We start from the raw sequence: 24,353 nt of genomic DNA, 5'->3' as shown, positions 1-24,353 counted from the left end.
ATTTTTGGGTGAACTAACCCTTTAAGTTCACATTCACATACAATGTATGTTCTGTCAACAACATATAAAATATAATATTATCACAAAAAATATTTAATAAAAGAGTAACATTATTTTATATGATTTTTAATGCTTTAAAAAAAAAAAAAAGTATCTTATGCTCATCAAAGCTGCATTTTGTTGATCCAAAATACAGTAAAAACAGTAATATTGTGAAATATTATTTCAAATAACTGTTTTATACATTGTAGTAAAAAAAATTGTTACCAAAATGTATATTTATTTTATATATTATAAAATACAAATAATCTGAAAATCAATAATAATAAAAAAAAATTATAAAAAAATACTGTCATTTTATCAATGCAATGCTGAATAAAATATTTTACAATAATTATATTATAATATTATATAGCAAAAGTCATGGTTAACAAATAACACAGCTATTATATAGCTATTATAGCAAAAGCATGTTAAAAGCATGTCATTTAACATACATTCAATAAAAATGTCAAGGAAGTGTAAATGTGGTCTCTGACCTCCAGCTCCTGGCGGTGGAATATGGCTTTGATGGGGGAAGGTTGAGTGGAAGCTGACAGCAGCTGCTGGAGGAGGATGAGGGGAGGCTGAGGACCCTCAGGAGACAAATCTCCCACATCAGGAGATGACACACACTGATCCTCTGATCACAAACACACAAAATCATAACAGAAGCACATTACACAATTGTCATTCCCAAAGAAAATAGTCAGAACAGAGAGTGGTGCAGGGATGACATCAAAACCTGGAAGAATATTTTGCCAGTGGTTCGCTCAAGATGGGTTTTTATAATGTTTTTTTTTCTCTACAATGTTAAATTACACACCCAAATCGAAAATGCAAATTTTGAAGCTGTTACTTTTATTTATATAAAAAAAAAAAAACATTTGGGGTGTGAGTGTGTGCAGTCTACGCTATATAACAAAATGTCCAAGTATCATCAAGTAATGTTTTCAATTTTACTCATAAATTGAAAAAACCTATTATAAAAACCCATAGGATTATCTCAATGGAACCACTGGCAAATTAGTCTTCCAGGTTTTGACATCATCCCTGCACCACTCTATAGGCACCATATTTAAAAGCAAACACCAAAAAAATCTACACATGACCACCAGGGGGTAGTGATGTGATACAACCAGACACAATTCTGTTCAAATCATTGCCAGTACATTACAGTCAGTCTACACTTACAGATATTTAATCTTCATTGCAACTGTGCCAGCTTAGAATGATAAAAATGTAAACACTTATGGCACCACAGCATGTAAAGATCATTGCACCTGTAGGATTGGGGCAGACGTCTATGACGGCTGGCTGAGAAAGGATCTGTCGGAGTTTGTCTTGGTGGGAGAGCAGAGCACGTGCTGCCTTCAGGACGTATAGCCTGAGCTGCTGACACCGCAGCAAATGCAAATCCACCTGATCCGCTGCAATGACAAGCATAAACCAAAATATATATTTTTAGACATAGGTTAGTTTGGGTGGAACAGATGATTCTGCATGTCCCACCAATGCAAAGAAGTACTGTGGGTGTATTAATACACTGTTGATATCAATTGTACTGTGATATACAGTACATCTTAGCTCTGGATAATGATTAGCAAATTCACATAAGGGCTTTTCACACTGCACTTAACTCCAGGTTGTTGTTGTTGTTCTAAACACTGTTTTTAACCCCGGGTAAAGGAATGTTTTACCCTTTTATATAATTTAGAAGCGGGTTAGCACAGCTTTTTACCCAGTGTTATGAATAATATCTACTTTTGTTGTGTTAACCCTGCATTGCAGTTCCAAACTTGTACAGTGTCAAATGATGCAGTGTTAGAACGTTACACCTAGAGGCTTAGCAACAGACAACCAATCATATGCCTCATATTCACGTGCTTTATACAGTCATGGAAACAGCACATTGTATAAACTGCAGTTTTAGTAATTGAGTGGAAAAATGTCAAACAGGGACAGAAAACAACTGGAGTGAAGAACAGACCATTTCATTCTTACCTTGATATTCGGGATAAACTTGATAGTACAGTCGGAAAAAAAGGCAAAATGTAATATGAGAATGCGCAATGCTAGAGCCCTTATGTAAGCATATCACGTGCGTCGTTCGTACAAGCAGTGACACTGACACCGAAGAAAATATATTTTTTGTAGGTCTAGCAGTCTATTTCATCGCATGAGAATAATATTTGATTCATGATGTGCTGTACCTGTAAGTCCTCTGCTAAGGGATTTCTTCATGCGTTGTTTTTCCAGCTTGCTTCCTGCCAAGTTGACTAGCTGTGCCCACACAGTCAGCATGGGCTCAGTGAAGGGCAGGTTTTGAACACTGAATGGAACCATGTCAATCTGCAAAGATATAAAAAAGACAATCAACCACAGAGATAAACAGTAGCTGCATTTGTAAAAACGCACTGCTCTTAATAGATCTTCAATATATAGTACTGTATTGTTTAATGTCCATATTTTACACTACCATTCAAAGTTTTAGGGTCTGTAGGATTTGGGGTCTGCAGCCATTACTGGAGTTTTCAGTGTCACATGACCCATCAGAAATCATTCTAATATGCTGATTTGGTGCTTATGAAAGAGTTGTGTTTCTTAATATTTTTTGTGGAAACTGTGATAGATTTTTTTTTTAAAGGATTCATTATAGAAAGTTCAGAAGAACAGCATTTATTTGAAATATAATTCTTTTTAACAATAAAAATACATTTACCTTTGACCAATTTAGCTGCTGAATTAAAGTATTGATTTCTTTGAAAAAAATAAAATCATAGTGACCTGACCCCAAAGTTTTGAATCATAGAGTACATGTGCAATTTACAACAGAGAACAGAGTGGAATACTGTATCCCACAATGCAATGCGCTTTACCATCCAGCAAGATGAATGAACAGGGAGTAATACTGCATATTAGCGAATATGTACCGGCTTAAGCTGACTGAGCAGGCAAACTTTGCAGTTTCTCATCTCGTGGAACTGAACAGTGATTCGTCCTTTAGGTGTGATGCGAGTCACAGTGCCCTCCCCATATTCCTCATGAACCACAGGTCCACCCAGGCGCAGACGGCCATCAATCCCACCAATGACTGCCAAAACAGCCATCAGACTGCCCACAGCTGGGGCTTCTGCATTGGGGAGGTAGTCTTCAAGCACAGCCTGATACAAACACAGTGTAGAAAACTTTCAAAATCCTCTAGCCAGGGCTCAATATCAACTTATGGCACCTTAAGTCATCATTTACAACACTTATTGGTTGACTAATGAATATGATCAATTTGAATCATACCGCTTCAGTGTGTCTGCCTGCCATGACGTCAGTGATGCCACTCAGCTGAGAGTTAATGTATTCATTAATGAGGCCATTCCATTGGCCAAGGGAATGAAGTATGCGCAGTACGGCCACTATTTCCTCAGCTAAGGTACTGCTGTGAGTGGCTGTCAGAGAGGCTTGAGGGCGGGACTTCCTCCTACGCATCAAACCTTCTGTAAATCAAAAAATTAAGATGACATCCTGATATTAACCTTTGCACTACCTATAAATCAAAGACTTTAAAGCACAAAATGGAAAAATATCACAGTGAGAAAAGGAAATAAATGTACAGTACCCCTGAGAAGGGGCAGATCTGAAGAACAAGTGCTGAGCAGGCTTCCGAGAAACCCAAAGAGTTTCTCCACCAGGAACTTCATATCCTGTGAGCGCTCAGTCTTATCCCAGGATGGTAATACTGCCTGTAGAAGCCGCAGGGCAAGAATCTGCCAGGGAGCGAGGAGAGATTGATGAAAACATGGCACTAAATGGATCCCGTCAACAGCACTAATGTGTACCACTCAGCTGCACTCATATTAACCCTGTTGTACTCATGAAAGTTTTAGAATGACAATTATAGGGTAATAAGACAAGGAAAGCTCTCCCTCTCTTGTTAAACCAAAACAAAACTCATGATAAGTGTTGAATAAAACCAGAACATAGTGCTGGCACCTGTCTTTGTAGCGTGACTGCAGTGAAGGACTGGTGGCCCTCCACAATGCGTATGAGCAGATTTATCCAGGCAGAGGTGCTCAAGGTACTGCACATCTGGGGCATGAGAGCTATACTGCGAATAAATCCCAGCGTGCACCAGCTCCTGTGCTGCTCACGGGATACTAGCTTGTGAGATGAACAACCTAAAGAAGAGAAGGAGGAATATGGTTTAAATTTTATATTTAGAAACTACACTACTATGTGACATTTTATCATTTGATACAATTAAAAAAATAAATTAAATAAAATACCAGTCTTGTCATTGGCTCCGCTCTCCACCAGTATCCTAAGTTGACCACACAGAGTGCTAATGGCGTCGACCTGCATGACCTCAGCATGAATCCCAGAAGACAGGGACAGTGTCTTCAACAGATTAACTGTACTGGTCAACATGATCGCAGTAGGGTGAACACTCTTCTCCATTACCTCCCCTTCTGAGAGAAAGAGAGAGCGGTTGTATAAATCAACATGGCAAGGTCGGATACAATAAAACACCAAGATTGGGACGTAATTCTTATGTTCTCTGGAATGGCTCAATGCCACAGCAGAGTGCAGCACGAACCTGTGTCATCCTCTGTGTCAGAGTCTTCTGTGGCAGGTTGGGTGGCAGGTGGTGGCTCGGCCAGTTTAAGGTCATACTTGCCCTCTTTGCCCATTCTGTAGGAATTAGTGCTGCTGGTATCCCACTGGACACGAATCCAGCCATCTTCTCCTAACTCCCCAATCACACGCCCTAGGCCTGGAGGTGGGCCATCCTAAAACACACCATACAGGAACTTAAATGAACTGACCCGCCATTGTCTTATCCACACTTAAAGGTGCCGTTGAATGTAAAATTGAATTTACCTTGGCATAGTTGAATAACAAGAGTTCAGTACATGAAAATGACATACAGTGAGTCTCAAACTCTGTTGTTTCCTCCTTTTGTAAATCTCACTTGTTTAAAAGACCTCGAAAAACAGGCGAATCTCAACATAACACGGGATCATTAATATGTACGCCCCCAATATTTGCATATGCCAGTCTATGTTTAAGGCATTACACAAGCCAGTATTTATTTCTGGATGTGCAGAGCTGAATCATCAGACTAGGTAAGCAAGCAAGAACAATAGTTAAAAATGGCAGATGGAGCAATAATAACTGACATGATCCATGATTACATGATATTTTTAGTGATATTTGTAAATTGTCTTTCTAAATGTTTCGTTAGCATGTTGCTAATGTACTGTTAAATGTGGTTAAAGTTACCATCGTTTATTACAGTATTCACAGAGACAAGAGAGCCGTCGCTATTTTCATTTTTAAACGCTTGCAGTCTGTATAATTCATAAACACAACTTCATTCTTTATAAATCTCTCCAACAGTGTAGCATTAGCCCATTAGCCACAGAGCATAGCCTTAAACTCATTCAGATTCAAATGTAAACATCCAAATAAATACTATACTCACATGATCTGAAGCATGCATGCAGTATGCATGACGGACATTTTGTAAAGATCCATTTGAGGGTTATATTAGCTGTGCGAACTTTGTTTATGCACTGTTTTATAGTAACGGCGGCAGGGAGCGCAAGGATTTATAGGGGCCGCAGCCTAAATCGGCGCATATTTAATGATGCCCCGAAATAAAAAAAAATAAAAAAAATCTATGGGGTATTTTGAGCTGAAACTTCACAGAAACATTCATTCTTATATTACATCTTCTGAAAAACAATCTAGGGCACCTTTAAAATGCATAATTCATAATTCAAGTGAACACAAATGCAAACACATCAGATTTAACTCACCTGGTCTCCCCACTTCCAGTCAGGTCCTCTCATCACCCTAGTGCCAATCTTCATCATAGCTGCCAACTCAGGGCCAGAGGCGGGGAGAGGGGTGGGGGTCGTCTCCTTCCTGGACTCTTCAAGAACTGTAGCAGAGTCTCCATGAGCTACAGAGCTCAGCTCCTCCTCACTGCTGTCAGAGCTGGGACCTGTAAAATACAATGCTGAAACATTCATACAAAGAAATACAAAACAAACCAAATAGAAATAGAACCCCATCTAACCCTACAGAACAGAACCCATATGACAAGAGAGTCCAACTGCACTATAAAACAAAGAGAAGGTGCTAACCAATGAGTCGGAGAACACTCTGGGTGAGGGCGAGGATGCCAGAGTTCAGCAGGAGGCTAAGACTGTTGGCTCCGTGTTTAAGAGTGAGCATATGGAGCATGGCCAGCAGGAAGCGTGCTTGAGGGATGGTACCCAGACTGGGGCCTGCTGGGTTTTCATTAGTAATAGTCTGCAGAGGCACTGGCTGCACACCTAAAGGAAAGGAAACAACAATAAATAAAATGAAAAGAGTAAATACTCTACCATATAAAAGTAAGATTTATTTATTTCAAGGAAAGGACACATAAAACCGATCAAAAGTAAGAGCAAAGACTTTTATGATGTTACAAAAGATTCCTATTTCAAATAAAAAGCCGTTCTTTTCCATTCAAAGATTCCTAAAAAAAAAAAAAATGTATTATGGTTTTCAAACATATCAAGCAGCATAATGGTTTTCAACATTGATAATAAAAAGAAATGTTTCTTGAACACCAAATCAGAATATTTTTATGATTTCTGAAAAATCATGTGACACTAAAGGCTGGAGTAAAGACTGCTGAAAATTCAGATTTGCCATCACAGGAATAAATTACATTTTTAAAAATATAAAACAGTTATTCAACATTGTAATAAAATTTCACAATATTACTGTTTTATTTAAATCTTACAGACCACAAACTTTTATTGTGTATAATGATAATGCAGTTTTTGATCTTTAATCTTACCCAGCTCCTTGAACTTGACACTGGCCTCTAACAAGATGTTGCGAATGTTTTGGATGGCCCAGGCATAGAGTTTACCGAACGTCACCTCCAGCAGCATGCGATTAAAGGGAGGAATGAGATCTACGTCCTTTAGACAGTCAGCCAGAGGCTCCCTATTTAAGCAAAGCAGATATTAATGTAAACACAAGCATGCTTGAAGTGCTATACATAGTTTATATTTTGCACTTACCCAATATTGGTCCCTTCAGGTATAACTCTCTGCCAGCCACAGAGCATAGCATACTGTACAGAGGGCAGGAGGAAGTTTTTGGATGCCAGCTTAAGCATAGTGTCTATACCCTCCAGCCGGACCTCAGCTCGCTCCAGCTGTTTAAGGAGGCATTTCCTCATCTTCTCCACATCCAGCGGCTCCTCTTTCAGAGCAAACTCAACAATGGTGCTCATGAGGCTGGACTGAGAAAAGGAGCCCTGAACGCTGTGCCTAAACCAGCGGTACTTCTGAACGCTGCCTATGGTGTTTAGCAGAGGCTGCCACTTATCCTGCTACAAGTTAAAAGGAAGCAAAAAAAAAAAAAAAAATTAATAAATAGGACTAACAATCAATTACATTTTTAATTACATGATAAGCTTTTTTTAATCTAATCAATATAATAATATTTGTAAAGTAAAGCTAAATAAAAATGTTTAAAACATTTATAAACACAAAGAGAAAAAAAGAAAAAAAAACATTAAATGGCACACCATGTAGTTTTTCGCCCCTAGAGGTGGCTTATTCAAAACAAAGGCATAGCTTGATGATTTAGCGGAATCATGGGAGGTGTTGTCTTCACGTCTACAGCCGGTAGAAAAGAATCCAACGAGACTCAGGTGGAAATCATATTCATGGATGAGCTAATGTATTAAAGATTTATTAACATTACTGTAGTATGAAGCAGGATGTGGCTGAAAGCCGTTGGAGCGGAACAAGGCCGCTGGAGCGATTGCTAATGAGAGACAAGCGAGACACACGACAGGGTTTGAGAGCAGTGGAGCTTTTATTATGAAATGAGCTGAGATGAGAGCTTCTGCTTCTTTCTGTCATGAGTATGTGGGGTAATGCAGCGCTGTTTTATCATATTAGATACATTTATGTGTTGAAAGTTGTCATAATGCTACTCTGGGCATTCACGGGTGCTATGAGATACATCAATATTAGTCATGGTTTTCATGGAAAATCAAGAAAACAAGATCTTAAATGTCAATTAATGTATACAAACAGTTGCTCACCTGTCCAATAAAACACATAATATATTGAAGCATCTTTGGTGTTTCCATGGATTTTACAAAATAAAACCAGAAACCAAGGATAACGCGGGTATGATGTCATTGATAGGCGATGCACAGACACGTTCTGTATCCTGGTTAAAATTGTATATTTCTCTTGGGAACATTTGGGATAATGTAAGTACACAAGTCAACAAAATATTTAACACTGTTCTAGAGGTTTTTGGATATTTTAATCCAAAAATCTTACATATTGTGCCTTTAAAGCTACCAAAACAACACATTAAATGATAATAAATAATTAACTACAACTGAACAAGAGGCTGTTGAAGAGGAAGGTATTTCAAGTAACTCTGGAAGGACAGTGATTGTAGATATAACGCATGGAAATAACAACTAGCTGTCAGAGCTGCAGAGATGCAAGAGATATTTATAGACAGCTGTGATAATCTCTGACTGAGATATGCATGATTCAATTAGAGAGAGTGAGAAAGAAAGAGAGAGAGACAAACCTTTGCAGATTTTACAGTTGTTTGTTTCTTGTCCACAGGGGTGGGATTGATAGGAGCAGGTGGTTCCTCATTGGTCCCTTCCCTCTCCATCTTACACTCCTCCAGATCAGCAGACTCTGACTTCTTAGGCGCTGAGAAATTAAGCGAAACACGCTATAATTATAGAACATTTTACATTGAACATTTTAAATGAACAGTTAGACTAACTACCTCTTTTTTTGCGGCGGTCTCTGATCAGTTTCTGCGTGATCCTCTTCCAGCGAGGCTGAGAGCTCAGCAGCTTCAGTTTGGACACAATGGACAGGTCATTACTGACGGCAGGCCTGAGCTCATTAAACAGGAAACGCAGCCTCTCGATCACTGGGGCACACACCTCCTTATAAGAGCGGCCCTGCTCCTGGTGAGTCTTTACCACACAGGAAAGATCAGAGAAGATGGGGTCAAAAAGGTCATCATGGTGTAAACGACAATGTGACATACCACGATACACAAACACCTGGTATTAACACATTAAAATGTAAAGCTACTGTAAAAAGTACTAAAAATTGATGTCCTGTAATTATTAATTTAAATTTCATACCAAATGTGACAGCTCAAGCTGAATATTCAGAGGAAAAAAAGATTATTTATTCGGATTATTTAGATTGTCTTTGCTCACTTTTATCAGAGAACACTTGGCCTGATACACCATTCGACACACATCTATCACAGATTTGGGGAGGGACCTCTGTTTCCCCTGGTCTACACCCAATGCATATTGATCAACAAGAGAGAGGGCAACATGACCTGTATAAGGAAACAGATTTTACTATTAATGAATAAAAAGGAATATTCAAAGAATAACAAAATACGACCATCAGTAACAATGAAACTTATAAAGTGTTTTTGGTTAGTTCAGTGAGCAGAATTTCAGAAACTAAAACTACAAACATTCAATACAACAAACACTTTCTAAGTTACCAAGGTCCTGGTGCTTGAGAAGGCAGCAGAGCAGCAGGCGGCCCACTTCCTCTACAGGATGTTCTGGTGGAAAAGTGATGGGAGTGATGAGATGGTACTGTTTACAGCACCGTTCGATTTGGCATAAGAAGTCCTGCAGCAAATAAGAAAGAATCCAACATTAACCATCAGAACAAATGATGCAGTATCTGTTCTGATAATCACTTTGACAGTGAAATCTTAGTGAATGGGCTGTAAAATGATAGTCTTTCACTGTGTATAACCTTAACGGTGTGGTCCTGGGTGTTGTTGTCAGCGATGGCCTGCAGGAAGGGCTGGGCGTGATCACTCAGGGTGATTCTGCGGCAGTAGAGTTTGGCTTTGTCTGGTGTGGTGGTCCCTGGAGAGCTGCAGTGGTCCTCATCCTTCTCCTCATTATAATTATAGTGGATCTGACTCGTCTGAAGACCACCAAAGAAAATAGATGACTGGAGCCATTCTGGAAGGTAGAAGAAAGTTGACTTAAAATGTGAATAAAATTCTCTTTTAATCTTTTTTTTTTTTTGCATTTATTTATTTATGTTTTAATTGTATATAAAATGTGTTATATTTATTGTATTTCATATTTAATTTTTTATTTTATGTTTAATTTGTATACATATTTTTTTATCTAGTATAAATAATGTGTTTTACATTTTTATATTTGTTTCTTTTATTTGCACCTTGAATTTTTATGCATTACTACACATAATTAAAGAGACTCACTGGCACATTCTAACTCTATGCGGGAGAGAGGGGTGCTCATAGCCAAATACGAGGCATGCAGCCCCAGCAGCAGACCCAGGTTCCTCTCAGCATCTATAAGAGGCGAGGACAGACTGCTCAGGTCAGGCGTTGTCACCATTTCCTGGTTGGGCTGGACAAACAGAGAAACAACAAGAAAAATTAAGTCTGAACATTTTTGGAATAAAGCAGGTTGAAACTGGTGAATGCAAAGTCAGACAGACCTCCATGTACTGGCCCACACAGAAAGCTTGCATGGACTCTCTGGTGTCTTCAAACTGGAGAGCGGCCTCTAAAGCTACCACAGGATCGTCTCCAGCAAACTGGGCTGTGGAGGAAAACCAGACGACAAATGAATTTACAAAACTATTTATTTGAAAATGAATTTCAAGTAAACGGTTTCGGGCATTTTAGTAGCATGTTCACTATACCGAGGATGCTGTTCCCAGTTAGAGTCTGAGCTTGGAAATCTTTAATGTCATAGACCTTCCCATCAATGACAGTCCAGAAGCCTCCATCTTTATTATGATTCTCAAGGTCAGCTTTGCGGATAAGTGACACTTCCTCGTTGTTCTTTGAGCTCGGCCCATTGAAAAAGAAACCTGAAAAGAAAGAGGTCACAGCTAATTGTACATCACTGCTCTTTATTTACTCTACTGTGCATTTCTGCATTCTAATATCTATAATAAATGAACTAAATATTGTGTAAAATAAATGTTCCTTTACATTTCTTTTTTTTTTTTTAATATAGGATTGGATTGGATTAAAGCATAACTCAACTGTGCAATCAGACTCTCTAGGTTAAGAAAGAAGCACATGGGTGGATTTCTCACATACCCATGAGTCCAGGCCATGCAAGATCCTCATTATCATCTCGCTCTGTACCAGGGGCGAGATGGTTAAAACGGTCCAGGTGCTCCAGTAGAGCAGCGAGCAGAGGAATGGATCCAGTCTCCTGCATCAGGCCAGCATCATGGGTCAGCAGCAGCACAATGGACACGATCAACTCTGGTAGCAAAACACCTGGAGGATGAAGGAACAGGATGGTTGGCAAATTAATATGAATATCATTTACTACTACTATTATTACTACTACTAAAATTCTCTTTAAAATAGAAAAACTATCATTATTTAATGTATTTTTCCAAATCTGCCATTAAAGGCATAGTTCACCAAAAAATTAAACTTCTGTTTCTGTTTCTATAATTAACTCACCCTCATGTTGTTCCAAACCTGTATGAGTTTCTTTCTTCTGCTGAACACAAAAGAAGATATTTAAAAAAATGTTGGTAGCCAGACAGTTGATGGCACCCATTGACATCCATATTAGGAAAAAAATACTATGGAATTCAATGGGTGCCATCAACTGTCTGGCTCTCAAAATTCTTTAAAATATCTTCTTTTGTGTTCAACAGAAAGAAACTCATACAGGTTTGGAACAACATGAGGGTGAGTAAGTCTTGACAACATTTTTGGGGTACAAATTCTAATAACTCTCAAACCAAATAAAGTGCAAACAACTGACATGATGTCAAACCCTTTAGATGGAAGAGATTGAAGACATTTTCCAATGAAAAAAAATCTCTACACCACTGTACCCCTCAAATCAAATAAAATCTCTTCCTTCTAAAAGGGTTTGACATCATGACATTTAAGAAAACATATGAAGAAAAGAAACTAACAGCAGACAGGTTTGGAATTACATGAAGGTCAGTTAATCATTTTCAGAACTTAAACAGAATTTTAAAATTTTCCTTTAATGTCAGAATTGTTCTAACGCTTTAGTCATGATGAATCTTATATGTTAACATGAAATGGCATATTCACCTGTGAGGTCTCCCTCAAGGACACGTGCCACCTCTGCAAAGTGACGATGGCTGTTGAGGGCGATGCTGGTGGCCACAGGAAGGATATCCCCAATGTGTGTGCACAGCAAAGCCATGTACTTCTTCAAAAGAGACCCAACTCCCAGAATCTCTGAGTGACTCAAAGCTGTGACAACGAGAGAGACTGTTGACTTGATGCTCAAATGGTGGCTTCCATAACAAAATCCCAAGGCCATGCACAAAAAAAATTAAGTTCTTCTACTTACTGTATCCTCCCACACCCACAGTGCCATTGACACCCACGTACAACTTGCAGACCAACAGCCTCTGAAAGCGCAGCAGTAGGTCCAGAGAGGCCGAGCGCTCTTTGCTGACCTGCTCCGTGTCTTGGCAGTTTGAGATCCGTCGTGCCACATCCTTAAGACGAGCTATAGTCTGAGAAGCAATGTTCCTACAGCACAAAGGAAAAGTTACAACAGGCTATACACCAGATGTATCAAATACAATTAATTAAGAAAATGACACTTTTGTTGAAACCCTCTGTAAGATTCCAAACGATTGATTGATGAATAGAGCAAAGCGATTCTGCAGTACCTGAGCAGCTGTTGGACCAGCTGGACCAACGGGAGGCTCTGTTTGTTGGCAGACTCATAGATGCCGGTGTTGATCAGGTCTTTGTCCAGTGTGGTGCGACAACGATGCAGAGAAGAAGCACTGGCTTCCTGCTCATCGATCTCCTTCTCTTTTTGTGCCTCCTTCTTTGCCTCAATATCCTAATAGAAGATAAACAGAGAAATTAATTAACTCGAAAGTCAAAACACAAAAAAAACAAAACAAAAAAAATCGAATAGAATAAAAATAAATCTTGTGTATATAGGTTTCGGACAAAAGATTACACCATTATTTAAAATTTAAATAATTTTTGACACTTTTCCCCTCAGGGGTCATGAATCCGTTTCCTCCTGTCTGTTTTTTGGCAGTGCTCTGTTGAGTGTTGCAGATATAAGGCATAAAGGGTGAATAAATGATGAAGTGACTAATGAATAAAACATGCTGACCTGGATCTCGGCCGTGATGGCAGCGTTCAAAGCAGACTCCAGCCCTCCATCCGCCATCAGACTACTAACCAAGAGGTCGATCATGAAGCGGCGGCCAGGACTTACACTCATCTCATTAGCAGATGCTAAAAAAAAAACACAAAAATGCTTTTGACCATGAGAGTTGTGCTGGAAACAATTATCACCTTTTTATCTATTTATTTATTTACATATCCAAAAATGCTAAGACAGCCAGCCAATATGATAGATATGATAAAGGAGAGATGCATATAGTACAGAGTGTTATCTAGCAGTTTTCCAAGGACAGAATTCATGCACTGACCTGCATTGGGCAGCAGTGAGGACAGGGCTCTTGCTCTTTCCTCCGCAGTGGGCAGTAGCACTGACCAGCCACTCTGGAGCACGGCCTGGGCGGCCGCCTGCACAGTGTTTAGCACCCCGGCGTTGCTGGCCAGCGTCACCACCGTCTGCTTGAGGTTGTTAAGCAGCCCACTGCCCAGGCCCAGACCCAGCTCCTCAGGATCTACCTGGTTACTGATGGCTGCATGGAGCTGAAATAGATTAAATACAATGATGATTTTCATTTCTATAACTTTAAGTGGATACATGATCTTCCATTCAAACTGTTATTTCAGAATAACTTAATGCACATTCACTCATTTAAATGGAAGAATGATAAAAGTTTAGATGACTGACCTGTAGTCTAAGCAGGTTGAGAGCGGCCACAACCATGCATTCTTTCTCTTGTGGCGGTGGCCAATCAGAACTGCCGTCCATACCCTCGCTGACCTGCCGCAGCAGCAGGTCCAGCTGGTCGAAGGTCATAGTGCATACGTCCACCACAAATGGCACACGGAGCCCCACGGACCACTCAGAGCATGACGACCATGCAAAACTCTGAGAAACCGAATACATGAAAGATAATAAGCGCACACAGTCTAAAGTAGTATACAACGCATCACATCTTGGTGACTGACAGGTTATACCTGGCCAGGGCCGCAGGAGATGCCCACTATGTGTTTGGAGTTGAGCCCCGGCAGGGCTTTAGGTTGCTTCTTATTGGAGAAGAGCGTGTCAAAGTGCTGTAGTTTATCATTACTTCCCCAACTGTGCACCTCCCCTTCTTCTGTGAGTGCCAGGCAGTGTGTAGAGCCAACCGCTACGTCCACCACCCTCTTACCTAAATTGACAAAGAATGAATGTTAAGAGCAGACTTTACATTAAATACTCTTACATTATGTGTTCGTGCATTTTGGAGGCAAAGCAACGAAGGGAGGGGTGTGTTTGTTTGGGTTGATTTCAAATTTTCTTTAACTACAGTAATGCATAAATATTTAGCTAATGGTTAGAATAGTTTAGTTAACAATAACAACACTGCTATATTTTGATGAAAGACTGCAAAAAAACAAACTTTTTTTCCCCTTTGAAATAATATGCAAATTAAACATTTCAAAATGAGGAATTGTTTCCAATAAGATCAGGAAAATGTATAGAAAAAAAAATTGTCATGTTGACAAAATGGTTGAAAACAAAAGAAAAGATCTGAACCTTGTAGACTGTCAAGCAGTTTGGGATAGCGGACGTGTTCGTCAGTGCCGTGGCCGAGTCTTTGATTGTCTCCTTTGCCCCAGGTGTACACCTGTCCATCTTTAGTAAGAGCTACAGAGAACTGGCTCCCGCAGCACACCTTCACGATATCCAAATCCTGCAGCTTCTCCACGAGTTTTGGTGTCTTGCATCCATCACTACCCCCACGGCCGAGTTTACCATAGTCCCCATCACCCCACGACCATACCTGACCTGTAAAGAGTAAGCAAGAGAAATATGATCATATCATCCACTCATTCTCTTAAAACTACTTCTAAAAGTTTTCTTTTCAGATGTCATACCATTCTCAGTCACAGCAAGGGTCTGAGCATCTCCACTTCCACAAGCCACATCAATCACCTTAATCCCCTTTAAAGCAGTTACCAGCATGGGAGTGGTCTGGTCCTCACTAGAGCCTTCAGAAACAAAGTACAGATGTCATTTCACTTTGTCCTGAGATAAGATTCTACATATCTTGCTATAAACAGCAGTTGATTTTAGCTGGGTATACTGTAGATATTACCATGGCCCAGCCTGCCATAGTTTCCCCGGCCCCATGTGTACAGCTCTCCATCTGCTGTGATCGCTGCACTGTACGTGCTGCCACATGCAATGTGTATGACTTGCTTTCCTGTTGGCCTCCCTGAGAACACTGAAATCATGGTGGGTTCCTCTAAATACCTGTAAAAATATCCAACAAATTTTGTGAAAAAAAAAAAAAAGAAAAAAAAAAAAAATTATATATGCTTTTTATATAACAAATCTGGCTATCTGGAATGCTTCATTTTGATTGGACAAATCACAACACTAATTGGAGAAATATATTTATAATTAATGCTAAACTGTACAATTCACTGTCCATGGTGACATGCTTGGCCTTAGAGGCCTTTCTAGTTTATTTTTCCTTTAACCATTACATGCTTTTTCAAGCTAACACTCAAGTTTGTGGTCAGATTTTCTTTTAATACTTTTATTCAGCAAAGATGCATTAAAGGGATAGTTCAACCAAAAAAAAATATATATATATATATATATATCCCTCAAGCTATCTTATGTGTAAATGTCTTCTTTCAAACGAACACAATTGGAGATATATGCAGGATGTAGGAGTAGCGCAGGCTTAGACACCGTATGGATTACTTTTAGGATGGATGGATGCATTTTTTTGGCTTCAAAATCTGGCCCCCCTTCACAACCATTATAAAGCTTGGAAGAGCAAGGACATTTTTAAATAGATCTTCAATTGTGTACGTCAAAAAGAAGACGGCCATATACACCAAGGACAGCTTGAGGTTGAGTAAATCATGGGATAATTTTCAATTTTGGGTGAACTAACCCTTTAAATGGACCAAAATTCAGAATAAAAGGCATTCATGATGTTACAAAAAGATTTCCATTCCAAAAAATGATTAATAATAATAAAAAATAAAAAAAATTCTTGAGCATTAAATCAGTGTATTAGAATGATTTCTAATTGATCAAAAATCAGCTTTGCCATCACAGGAATAAATTAAATTATAAAATATTAAAATTTTATATGTTAAAAACAGCTATTTTAAATTGTACAATATTTCTGTTTTACTGTATATTTGAGCAAACAAATGCAGGCTTGGAAAGCATTAGACATTAAAAAAAACCAACCCCAAATCTTTGAGATATTACTGAAAGTGTGATGACAATGGTGCGCTCTTACGTGGTGTCTCCATGTCCCAGCCTGCCTCCATCTCCACAACCCCAGGAGAACACCTCCCCATTAACTGAAAGAGCCAAGTAGTGCTGCCCATCAGGATGAGCTGCAAGCTTCAGTATTTTCCTAGATGACAATGCGTGGACTAACATAGGGGCCTGAGGGGAAATCACAGGTTTATTGGTTTAGTGTTCATAATAGCAATATGCACAGTCACATTCATTTGTGAAGTACAGGGAAGTGAAACAAACAAACAAAAACATTAACTAACAAAATGAGGGACTCACTAGAGTGGTACTTTTATAATTTTGTGTGTAGACAGCACCAGTGATGGTCAGAATGAAAAAACCCTTTTCTGAGCAGACAATCTGTGTGACGCCCAGGTTTGACAGTGCCTTGCACTGAATTGGTCCATTCACATTAGCGTAAGGCTTCCATCCAAGCAGACCCCAACCGATCACCTCCTGCAGTGTGCCCTGGAAGTGGAATGATATAAAGAGATTGAGCTCTATTAAGAATGATTTTGTTTTTCACATAGAGGGATTATTGCACAGTATACTGACAGCACAAGGACATAATCACATTTAAATGAGGGTTCCCTGGGGCTTCCTGGAGAATCACTGTGCTCTAGAGCCAAGAAGTTGCTTCAGCACAAACAACGAATAGAGGGAATCTAGGCAACCAGGTAGTAGATGACATAATGCTAAGCTACCGTTACTTCCTGTATGACACTGCAAATAAAATGTCAAAACATGACTGAGTGTGTTGCATGCAGTACCTTGTTAGAAGTGGGTGAGCTGCACTGCGGGGGGCTGCATGGGGCTGCCAGGCGGTCCAAGTGTGCCATGACAACTACAGCTGTCTGGCGCAAATCAATTGCCAGGTCATTATCTTGAGGCAGTGTAAGGTAGCGCAGAAAACTCTCATTTGGGCTGAGAGGGGCCGAAAGGATCTGAGAACAAAAGTAGTAAGATATAAAACCTGGAGAACAGCGCAGTCAGAAAAATGATTCAGTGATTCAATCTCACCTCGATCTCTTCTTCGGGAACAGGCTCTTCCTTACTGCTGTGGATGTTCTGGAAGCGCTGCAGGAGGGGCAGTAAAGGGGCGCTGGTACCCTGGGTTGACCGCTCATTATCCATCTCTCTGGTTCCACTGTCCCAGAGCCTCAGCAGCAGCAGAACTGCAGACAGCAGCTGACTACAGCACAAAATAGTATTTATGAATGAGACCCTTTAGTCCTACCAAAAGTCTCAGAAGTGTCACATGCAAAGTCCAAAATGAACATTCGCCAAGGGCCAACTGAGAGTAAAAGAAAAACTCTTTCAGTTACAGATTTTTAGGAATATCAGCAAAATGCATTTTGGACCTTGGAAATATGTAACAGAATTGTGAGTACCTGAGAGTTCCTCGTTGCACTGCGAGCTCCAGCAGGATAGCCAGGGCCAAGTGCTGATCCTGCAGGGGAATGTTACTGGATGCTTTTCCACTGGCACTTCCATGGATGTCACTGAAAATCAAAATATAAATTGAAGTGAATTTATGATCACTTTATGTTGAAATTCTATATATAGACTAACATTTAAAAGTGGGGTCAGAAAGATTTTTTTCAATACTTTTATTCAAGGATGCATTAAATTGATTAAAAAAGACATTTAAAGGGTTAGTTCACCCAAAAATTCTGTCATTAAAAAAAATCTCTCTCAGATTTCTTCAAATATACGTTCAATTCATTTGTGAACAAAAGGCTTACGGGTTTGGAACGACAAGAAGGCAAGTAATTAATGACAGAATTTTGTGAAATTGAAGACTTACCATCACAAGAATAAATTACATTTTTAAATATATTAAAATGTAAAACAGTAATTTTAAATATTTCACAATTAATGTATTTTTGATCAAATAAACAGCCTTGGTGAGCATAAGAGACTTCTTTCAAAATCTTATTGACCTTAAACTTTTTCTAGACAAAAACTCACTACATAGGAAAAAATATTACAACTTCTGCATTTGGGAATAATGAAGATGACTAGTAGTAAACCTGAGGAATTTGGTAGCCCTCTCGACGACCTCCAGCCAGACAGGAGACACTGTACCCTCATCAAACAGAGTAGCTTCTGGAAGAGCCCGAAGAGCGTCCAAAGACTCCTGCAGTAACTCACTGCACAGGTCCGCATCATCACCTGAGATGGCAAAAACACACCAGTTAATGAGTGTGAATATAAGACTTCTTAATATGGCACATGCTTTAACGGCTGTCATTACCATGCTGTGCTTTACCTACTAGATATTTTAGACAGTCTGCACTCAGAGAAGTTGCATCTTTAAATTCTATACTTTCTATTAGGAATTTCATGGACACTAACCCAAAGATAGAATTATCCATTATAAATCAATGGCAAAATATGGCAATAATATAGTAACAACGGAGTTAAAAACAAGTCTCAAAACTATAAAACTAACATTATACAGTAAAACACATAATTTACACAAATCAATAAGTTCCACAGCCTTTATGCCCTCACTGCTTTATTCTTAAATGAACCTCTGGATGTGGAGTGTAATATCATAAAGCAGGCCTTCTATAGACCATGATACCATCCAGCGCTATGTACAATCTCTTATGATGTCTCTTTTTCACCAAAAACAGGAAAACATGAACACTATAAACTTTAACACCGGATAAACATTTAGCCTTCCTTTCACACATCTGCCTCCTCCCTTTCCTATCCTTATTTTTTCTCTCATATTCTCACAACTATAGCAGCTCTCAGTCGTTCATTGGAATGTGCATATGGCTCAGGTTTCAGGGCGGCTTTATTTCCTGGGCCAGAGAGGCTGTATCCACCCATTCCCTGTGGACACTGTGCTGCACTGCTTTCAACATCTAAACAGATCACAACCAGATCTCCCACCAGTCTGTGAACCTCTGCCCAGACTCAGGGTTTCAGCTACAAGCAGAAAAGAAAATTCTGCTCACGTTTGCCCTCAACTCTGAGTTAAGCTGCAAAGTCGACCTTTTGTAGCACCTATCTGAAGTGGAGATTAATGCCCGGCCAAACAGAAAAACAATTTCATGTGCTTCACATTAAGCTCATAAAATCTAAAAGCTGAGCACGTATTTGACACAACAACTTTAGTAAATGTAGGCCACATATAAGTTGACAAGTACTCACTAATGTTATACTTGATCGATACATTAATAATAATAATAATAATATCATGGGATGCTTTCATATGCTTCATGTTCAGTAATGCTTATGTCAATATTTCCAAGAACCTGGTTTTGAAGAAATGGATTCTGGTTTTTGGACACAATATTCTGTCTTTGCATGTCATTTCTCAAGCGGATCGGTATGATACAGGAATCCTACAAGGGGGTCATGGAGTAAAATACAGTGTCAAAGCTTCTGTATCCTTCACATTAAATGGAAAGATTTCTGAACAGGTGATCCTTTATAACTTCATAAGAACAACTGGGGATTGATGTAACACAGGAGGAAGCAGTAAAGTAGCAGCAAATAGCAGCAAATCCTCTGATTTTGTTAAACCACTCTTTTTAAGCATCGGACTATAAAAACAGATGCCTGAATCATTTTGTCAACAGAAGTGCTGTTATAATCAAAGTCTGTTTTGGGAAATGGATCCTGGGTAATCTGCAAGTAACCCTGATGGTCAGCCATACCATGCTGGACACTGCTTACCTGATCTCCAGGCTCGGCGGAGGAAGGCAAAGGCAAAGGAAAGAGCTGCTCTTGATCCCACCCTGGCCAAACCCTCCACTCCTTTACTGACTGGCCGAGTACTTAAAAAAAAAAAAAAAAACAGGCAAAACATTTCAGACCATTATTATTATTGCTTCTAACAAGAGCAGTTTAAAGGTTAATCCTGAACTGCAATCAAAGTTATTTTTCTCATACCTTTTATTATCAATGGAAGAGAGCGGAGGGCTGGGGGGACTCTTCCAGCGCACCTTGTACTTTTCCTCCATCATGCTGTGGGTGAGTGAGATAAGGTAGCGCTCCAGGATCACCAATCTCTGGCTCAGACGCAGGGCAGAGAGCGTGCTCTTAGCTGTTTGTGAAGACAGCTTCTGTTGGTCATCTACCAGTGCCATCAGACAGTCCTTTAGCTCTCCAGTTTCTGTACAAATAAGATAAGAATTTTTTCCATTATATGTAAATATATCTAAATACAAATTCAGATGCAACTTCTGGGAGTGAAGGAAAAAAAAAAAAAAAAAAAACACATCTCTGTTGTAGCCTAAAAGTTTGTTTAATCAATTCATTAAGTTTGTTCAATCAAATTACTGAAATAAAATATTTCTTTCTAAAGCTACTTTTTGTAATCTCTATTTAATACTTTTCTCATTTAACACAATAATGACTTTATTATCTTTTGGGGGTATTTTCTGAGCCCTATTATATAATATTTATTTTGGTCTACTATTTAAAATATTTTAAATGTTACAAAACATAATATAGTATTAAAAGACCTGCTCAAGAGGGCTTTTAACTTTTAATCCCTGACAAGACAAAAGTTATAAACAGTCTCTGTGTGATGAACGCCATAAGGAATTTGCATTTTATTGCAGTTTTGGATGTCGTGACAGTACTTATTTTTATCTCACTTATTTTTACTGTTGTACCAATTAACTAAGAAAAATCTTTTGCTAATTTGAAATACAACCTTAAGTCAAAAAGCACAAAAACGCTATATATACACAGCTATGGAAAAAATTAAGAGACCACTTAACATTGATTTCTGAACTTGGAGTGGTCTCTTAATTTTTTCCATAGCTGTATATTATTTATATTATATATATTATATATATATATATAATTGAATCTAGTAATAATGATGTCTTATAACAATGTCTGATGCAACATGAGCACTTGAAGTGCATTCCAATCTAAAGCCTTCATTATGCTTGCCTGAAACTGTCTGCCTGGCTCCAGTGGACTGTTGTTAAGGATGTGCATGCATTCTTCTCTGCATAGCCTCTGGATAAAAGCCTCATACAAGCAGACAGGGTGAATTAAAATAGCTGATTTTAAATCCACTTAAGCCTTATGTAAGCCAAGCTGCCTAACCCTCACAGGCCCTGGAGCAGCAGTCTATACAGCACCAATAAGAGGTTATAGTGCATGGAAGTGTGAGTCTGAGTGTGAAAAAGAAAAGGTTTGAGCACATCACATAAAGATAAGGAAATGCCTTTACTTTCCACATAGCTGTTTGAAAATTTGTATCGCTTTAAAAGGGGTTCTCGCAGAAGCTAAAAAGCACCAGCATCCATTCATTTCCTGCAAATCAATATTTTGATTCTAGTATAGTAGTAGTTTGTGCTGTTATCAGTAAATGTTCCTTTTTTTTCCTTACCAATTTTATTACTAGAACAATGGAGAGATGACGGGAAACGATAGTGCCCTTCAACTGCTCTCTTTCAGAGGCCAGATTATCTAGATCAAAACACGCAGGCTATTTTACAGAAGGGAAACAGATTCCACAATCCATATCTTTATTGGTCAAAAATGGTAATTTGAGAAAGTTGTAATTTTACATGAGGAATACATTTAAAACCGAAGAAAATAAAACAGCCCGTTTCTCTATTATTTTCCCATTTAGCAAGCAAAATTAAACCTTTCTTTATCCTGCATGTTATTATTTGAACAATATCAAGCAAAAACCATGATGAAACCAAAAGTTTTGGGTCTTTACGAATATTTTGATGTTTAAAAAAAAAAAAAAAAACTGTGTTAGTGCATTCTTAACGAATAAAAGTATTAATTTCTTTAAATAGATTGTAATTATTACTGATAGTAATTATTGTAATTAACTTTAAAGCAACATAAAATCTCTTAACATACAATGATACAGCCCAGTGTTTATCCTGTGATCCTGAATATACAGTGCCATAGAGAGGGGAAAAAAAAAAAAAAAAATTATATATGCTTTTTATATAACAAATCTGGCTTTCTGGAATGCTTCATTTTGAAGCAAATTGTTTTCGTTATAATAAAATATTTTTAAAAATTGTATGGTGGATGGGCTTCCCCAGTAAATGAACAAAGTTCTGTTGGAAACACTGGTATGGACATAATATTTTTGCAATGGGATGTTAAAGAAATTCAGTTATAGACTAAAGAGACCCATTTCATATATCATGCTAGTTTTACTCTTATGAGTGACAGTGTATTTGGGTGGGACACATCCTTAATCAGAGGGGTTACTACCATGTGATGCTGATGGAATGCCATGTAGGCCCCCCATGAAAATATTCTTATCATCACCCACCAGAAAGCTGCTCCACCTAGACCTGTCTGTAAACACACATGGCCTACAACCACACATAGGGTAAAAATAACCTCGCAGACAGTATGTACAGTTACCCGAGCCTCAAACACCTCACGCGCCAAGGGGAACCAGAAAACACACACACAAAAAACCGAGACACATGGAGGGTAACACACACTGCCAGAGAGGGAGTAGGTCACCTATGTGGTGACAGGGCTGAATAACTGGGCCACATTTAGATGTGGCAAATCCATCTGCTATCCTACATTACATTACTGTGCTGATGGGGAAACATGGCCAATGGAAACTCAAGGGTTTGCACTTAGATGTCATGTGCTGAGGAGGGAGAACAGTGTGTGAAGTTGGGGCCATTGCAGGTGATTAGATGCAGGATGTAGAAACGGATCTTTTCTACTGCATTGTGATGTATATCCGTGTGTAAAAGATTATCAAAAAAGAAAAAAAGGGTGGCACTCTGGGTTTTGTCCATCATATGGAAGTTTGATTTCCGCTATGAAATAAAAAATAAAAAGATAATTGCGACTTTTTATCTCACGATTCTGAGTTTATATCTGACAGTTCTGATTTTTTTCCCGTCAGAATTTTGTTTTATAAACTTATTGCGAGGGAAAAAAGCCAGAATTGCAAGTTTATATCTCACAGCTATGACTTTTTCTGACTTTGATTCAACTGCAGTTGCGTATTATAATGTCCAATTGTGAGGGAAAAAAGACTAAAGGCCAGAACACACCAAGCCGACGCCGACGAACTAGTGGCGACGAAAGCAGACTGCGGGGTGTGCTCACGTCGGCAGCGCCTGTGCCCAAAGTTGCCCTGACACACCAAACCGACGCTAAACAGCCGACGGCCAAGCAGCACGTCAATTCTGCGCCTGCGTGAGATGAAATGCCTTTCCGAAACAGCAGGCGGCAGTAGCTGAACAGCCAATTAGAATGATCCAATGGCCCGACGGACCGACAAGCTAACATGTCGAATCGGCCGGAAAAAGGCCGACGAGGACCAACTTCAGCCGACGGTGCGGAACACACCGAGAAAACTTAGTCGGCCGACGAAGAAAAACTGCCCGTCGGTCGACTTGGTGTGTTCCTGCCTTAATGTCGTTTCTCAGAATTGCAAGTTTATATCCCATATATCTTATAAAGTCAGAATTGTGAGATAGTCGCAATTCTAACTTTTTTCTCGCAATTGCAAGTTATCGCACAATTCGGTTTTTTTTTTTTTCCCCTCAAGAAAAGTTTCTCACAATTCTAACTTTTCTCAGAATTGCAAGTTTGTATCTCACAATTCTGACTTTATAAACATGCAATAGCGAGTAAAAAGTCAGAATTGTGAGATGTAAACTTTTCTTGAGAAAAAAAGTCAGAATTGCGTGATAAAAACTTGCAATTGTGAGAAAAAAAATTGCGACTTAAAAATAATCGCAATTCTGAGGAAAAAAAAAGTCAGAATTGTGAGATCAATAGTCGCGATTAACTTTTTAAATTTTTTATTTAG

The 24,353-nt window shown here is 38.9% G+C and overlaps 1 protein-coding gene across 5 annotated transcripts in view; it reads right to left on the bottom strand.

Moving 5' to 3' along the window:
• Positions 1 to 24,353, bottom strand: part of herc2 (HECT and RLD domain containing E3 ubiquitin protein ligase 2) — a 55,659-nt gene that overhangs the window by 24,687 nt on the left and 6,619 nt on the right. For 3 of the 5 annotated variants that reach the window (XM_067374663.1, XM_067374665.1, XM_067374668.1), the window contains 41 exons: positions 20,465 to 20,687; positions 20,249 to 20,349; positions 18,586 to 18,727; positions 17,944 to 18,054; positions 17,573 to 17,744; positions 17,323 to 17,496; positions 16,832 to 17,020; positions 16,551 to 16,702; positions 15,381 to 15,538; positions 15,160 to 15,273; positions 14,819 to 15,070; positions 14,257 to 14,450; positions 13,967 to 14,167; positions 13,593 to 13,821; positions 13,271 to 13,395; positions 12,807 to 12,985; positions 12,479 to 12,663; positions 12,214 to 12,378; positions 11,224 to 11,409; positions 10,818 to 10,988; positions 10,611 to 10,714; positions 10,369 to 10,519; positions 9,888 to 10,102; positions 9,625 to 9,757; positions 9,323 to 9,450; positions 8,875 to 9,070; positions 8,665 to 8,795; positions 7,119 to 7,432; positions 6,890 to 7,041; positions 6,186 to 6,377; positions 5,856 to 6,043; positions 4,631 to 4,823; positions 4,320 to 4,502; positions 4,027 to 4,211; positions 3,653 to 3,800; positions 3,334 to 3,530; positions 2,973 to 3,203; positions 2,253 to 2,391; positions 2,044 to 2,061; positions 1,323 to 1,469; positions 540 to 682 (listed from right to left, as the gene is read on the bottom strand). In XM_067374663.1, coding sequence (XP_067230764.1) covers positions 540 to 682; positions 1,323 to 1,469; positions 2,044 to 2,061; positions 2,253 to 2,391; positions 2,973 to 3,203; positions 3,334 to 3,530; positions 3,653 to 3,800; positions 4,027 to 4,211; positions 4,320 to 4,502; positions 4,631 to 4,823; positions 5,856 to 6,043; positions 6,186 to 6,377; positions 6,890 to 7,041; positions 7,119 to 7,432; positions 8,665 to 8,795; positions 8,875 to 9,070; positions 9,323 to 9,450; positions 9,625 to 9,757; positions 9,888 to 10,102; positions 10,369 to 10,519; positions 10,611 to 10,714; positions 10,818 to 10,988; positions 11,224 to 11,409; positions 12,214 to 12,378; positions 12,479 to 12,663; positions 12,807 to 12,985; positions 13,271 to 13,395; positions 13,593 to 13,821; positions 13,967 to 14,167; positions 14,257 to 14,450; positions 14,819 to 15,070; positions 15,160 to 15,273; positions 15,381 to 15,538; positions 16,551 to 16,702; positions 16,832 to 17,020; positions 17,323 to 17,496; positions 17,573 to 17,744; positions 17,944 to 18,054; positions 18,586 to 18,727; positions 20,249 to 20,349; positions 20,465 to 20,687 — 6,911 coding nt within the window. The remainder of the gene's footprint in view (positions 1 to 539; positions 683 to 1,322; positions 1,470 to 2,043; positions 2,062 to 2,252; positions 2,392 to 2,972; positions 3,204 to 3,333; positions 3,531 to 3,652; positions 3,801 to 4,026; positions 4,212 to 4,319; positions 4,503 to 4,630; positions 4,824 to 5,855; positions 6,044 to 6,185; positions 6,378 to 6,889; positions 7,042 to 7,118; positions 7,433 to 8,664; positions 8,796 to 8,874; positions 9,071 to 9,322; positions 9,451 to 9,624; positions 9,758 to 9,887; positions 10,103 to 10,368; positions 10,520 to 10,610; positions 10,715 to 10,817; positions 10,989 to 11,223; positions 11,410 to 12,213; positions 12,379 to 12,478; positions 12,664 to 12,806; positions 12,986 to 13,270; positions 13,396 to 13,592; positions 13,822 to 13,966; positions 14,168 to 14,256; positions 14,451 to 14,818; positions 15,071 to 15,159; positions 15,274 to 15,380; positions 15,539 to 16,550; positions 16,703 to 16,831; positions 17,021 to 17,322; positions 17,497 to 17,572; positions 17,745 to 17,943; positions 18,055 to 18,585; positions 18,728 to 20,248; positions 20,350 to 20,464; positions 20,688 to 24,353) is intronic. The other 2 variants (XM_067374666.1, XM_067374667.1) reach the window with 2 other exon arrangements.

The sequence above is a fragment of the Chanodichthys erythropterus genome, chromosome 21, assembly GCF_024489055.1.
Source record: "Chanodichthys erythropterus isolate Z2021 chromosome 21, ASM2448905v1, whole genome shotgun sequence".
Lineage (NCBI taxonomy): Eukaryota > Metazoa > Chordata > Actinopteri > Cypriniformes > Xenocyprididae > Chanodichthys > Chanodichthys erythropterus.
This window is presented reverse-complemented; position numbering and strand designations above follow the sequence as displayed.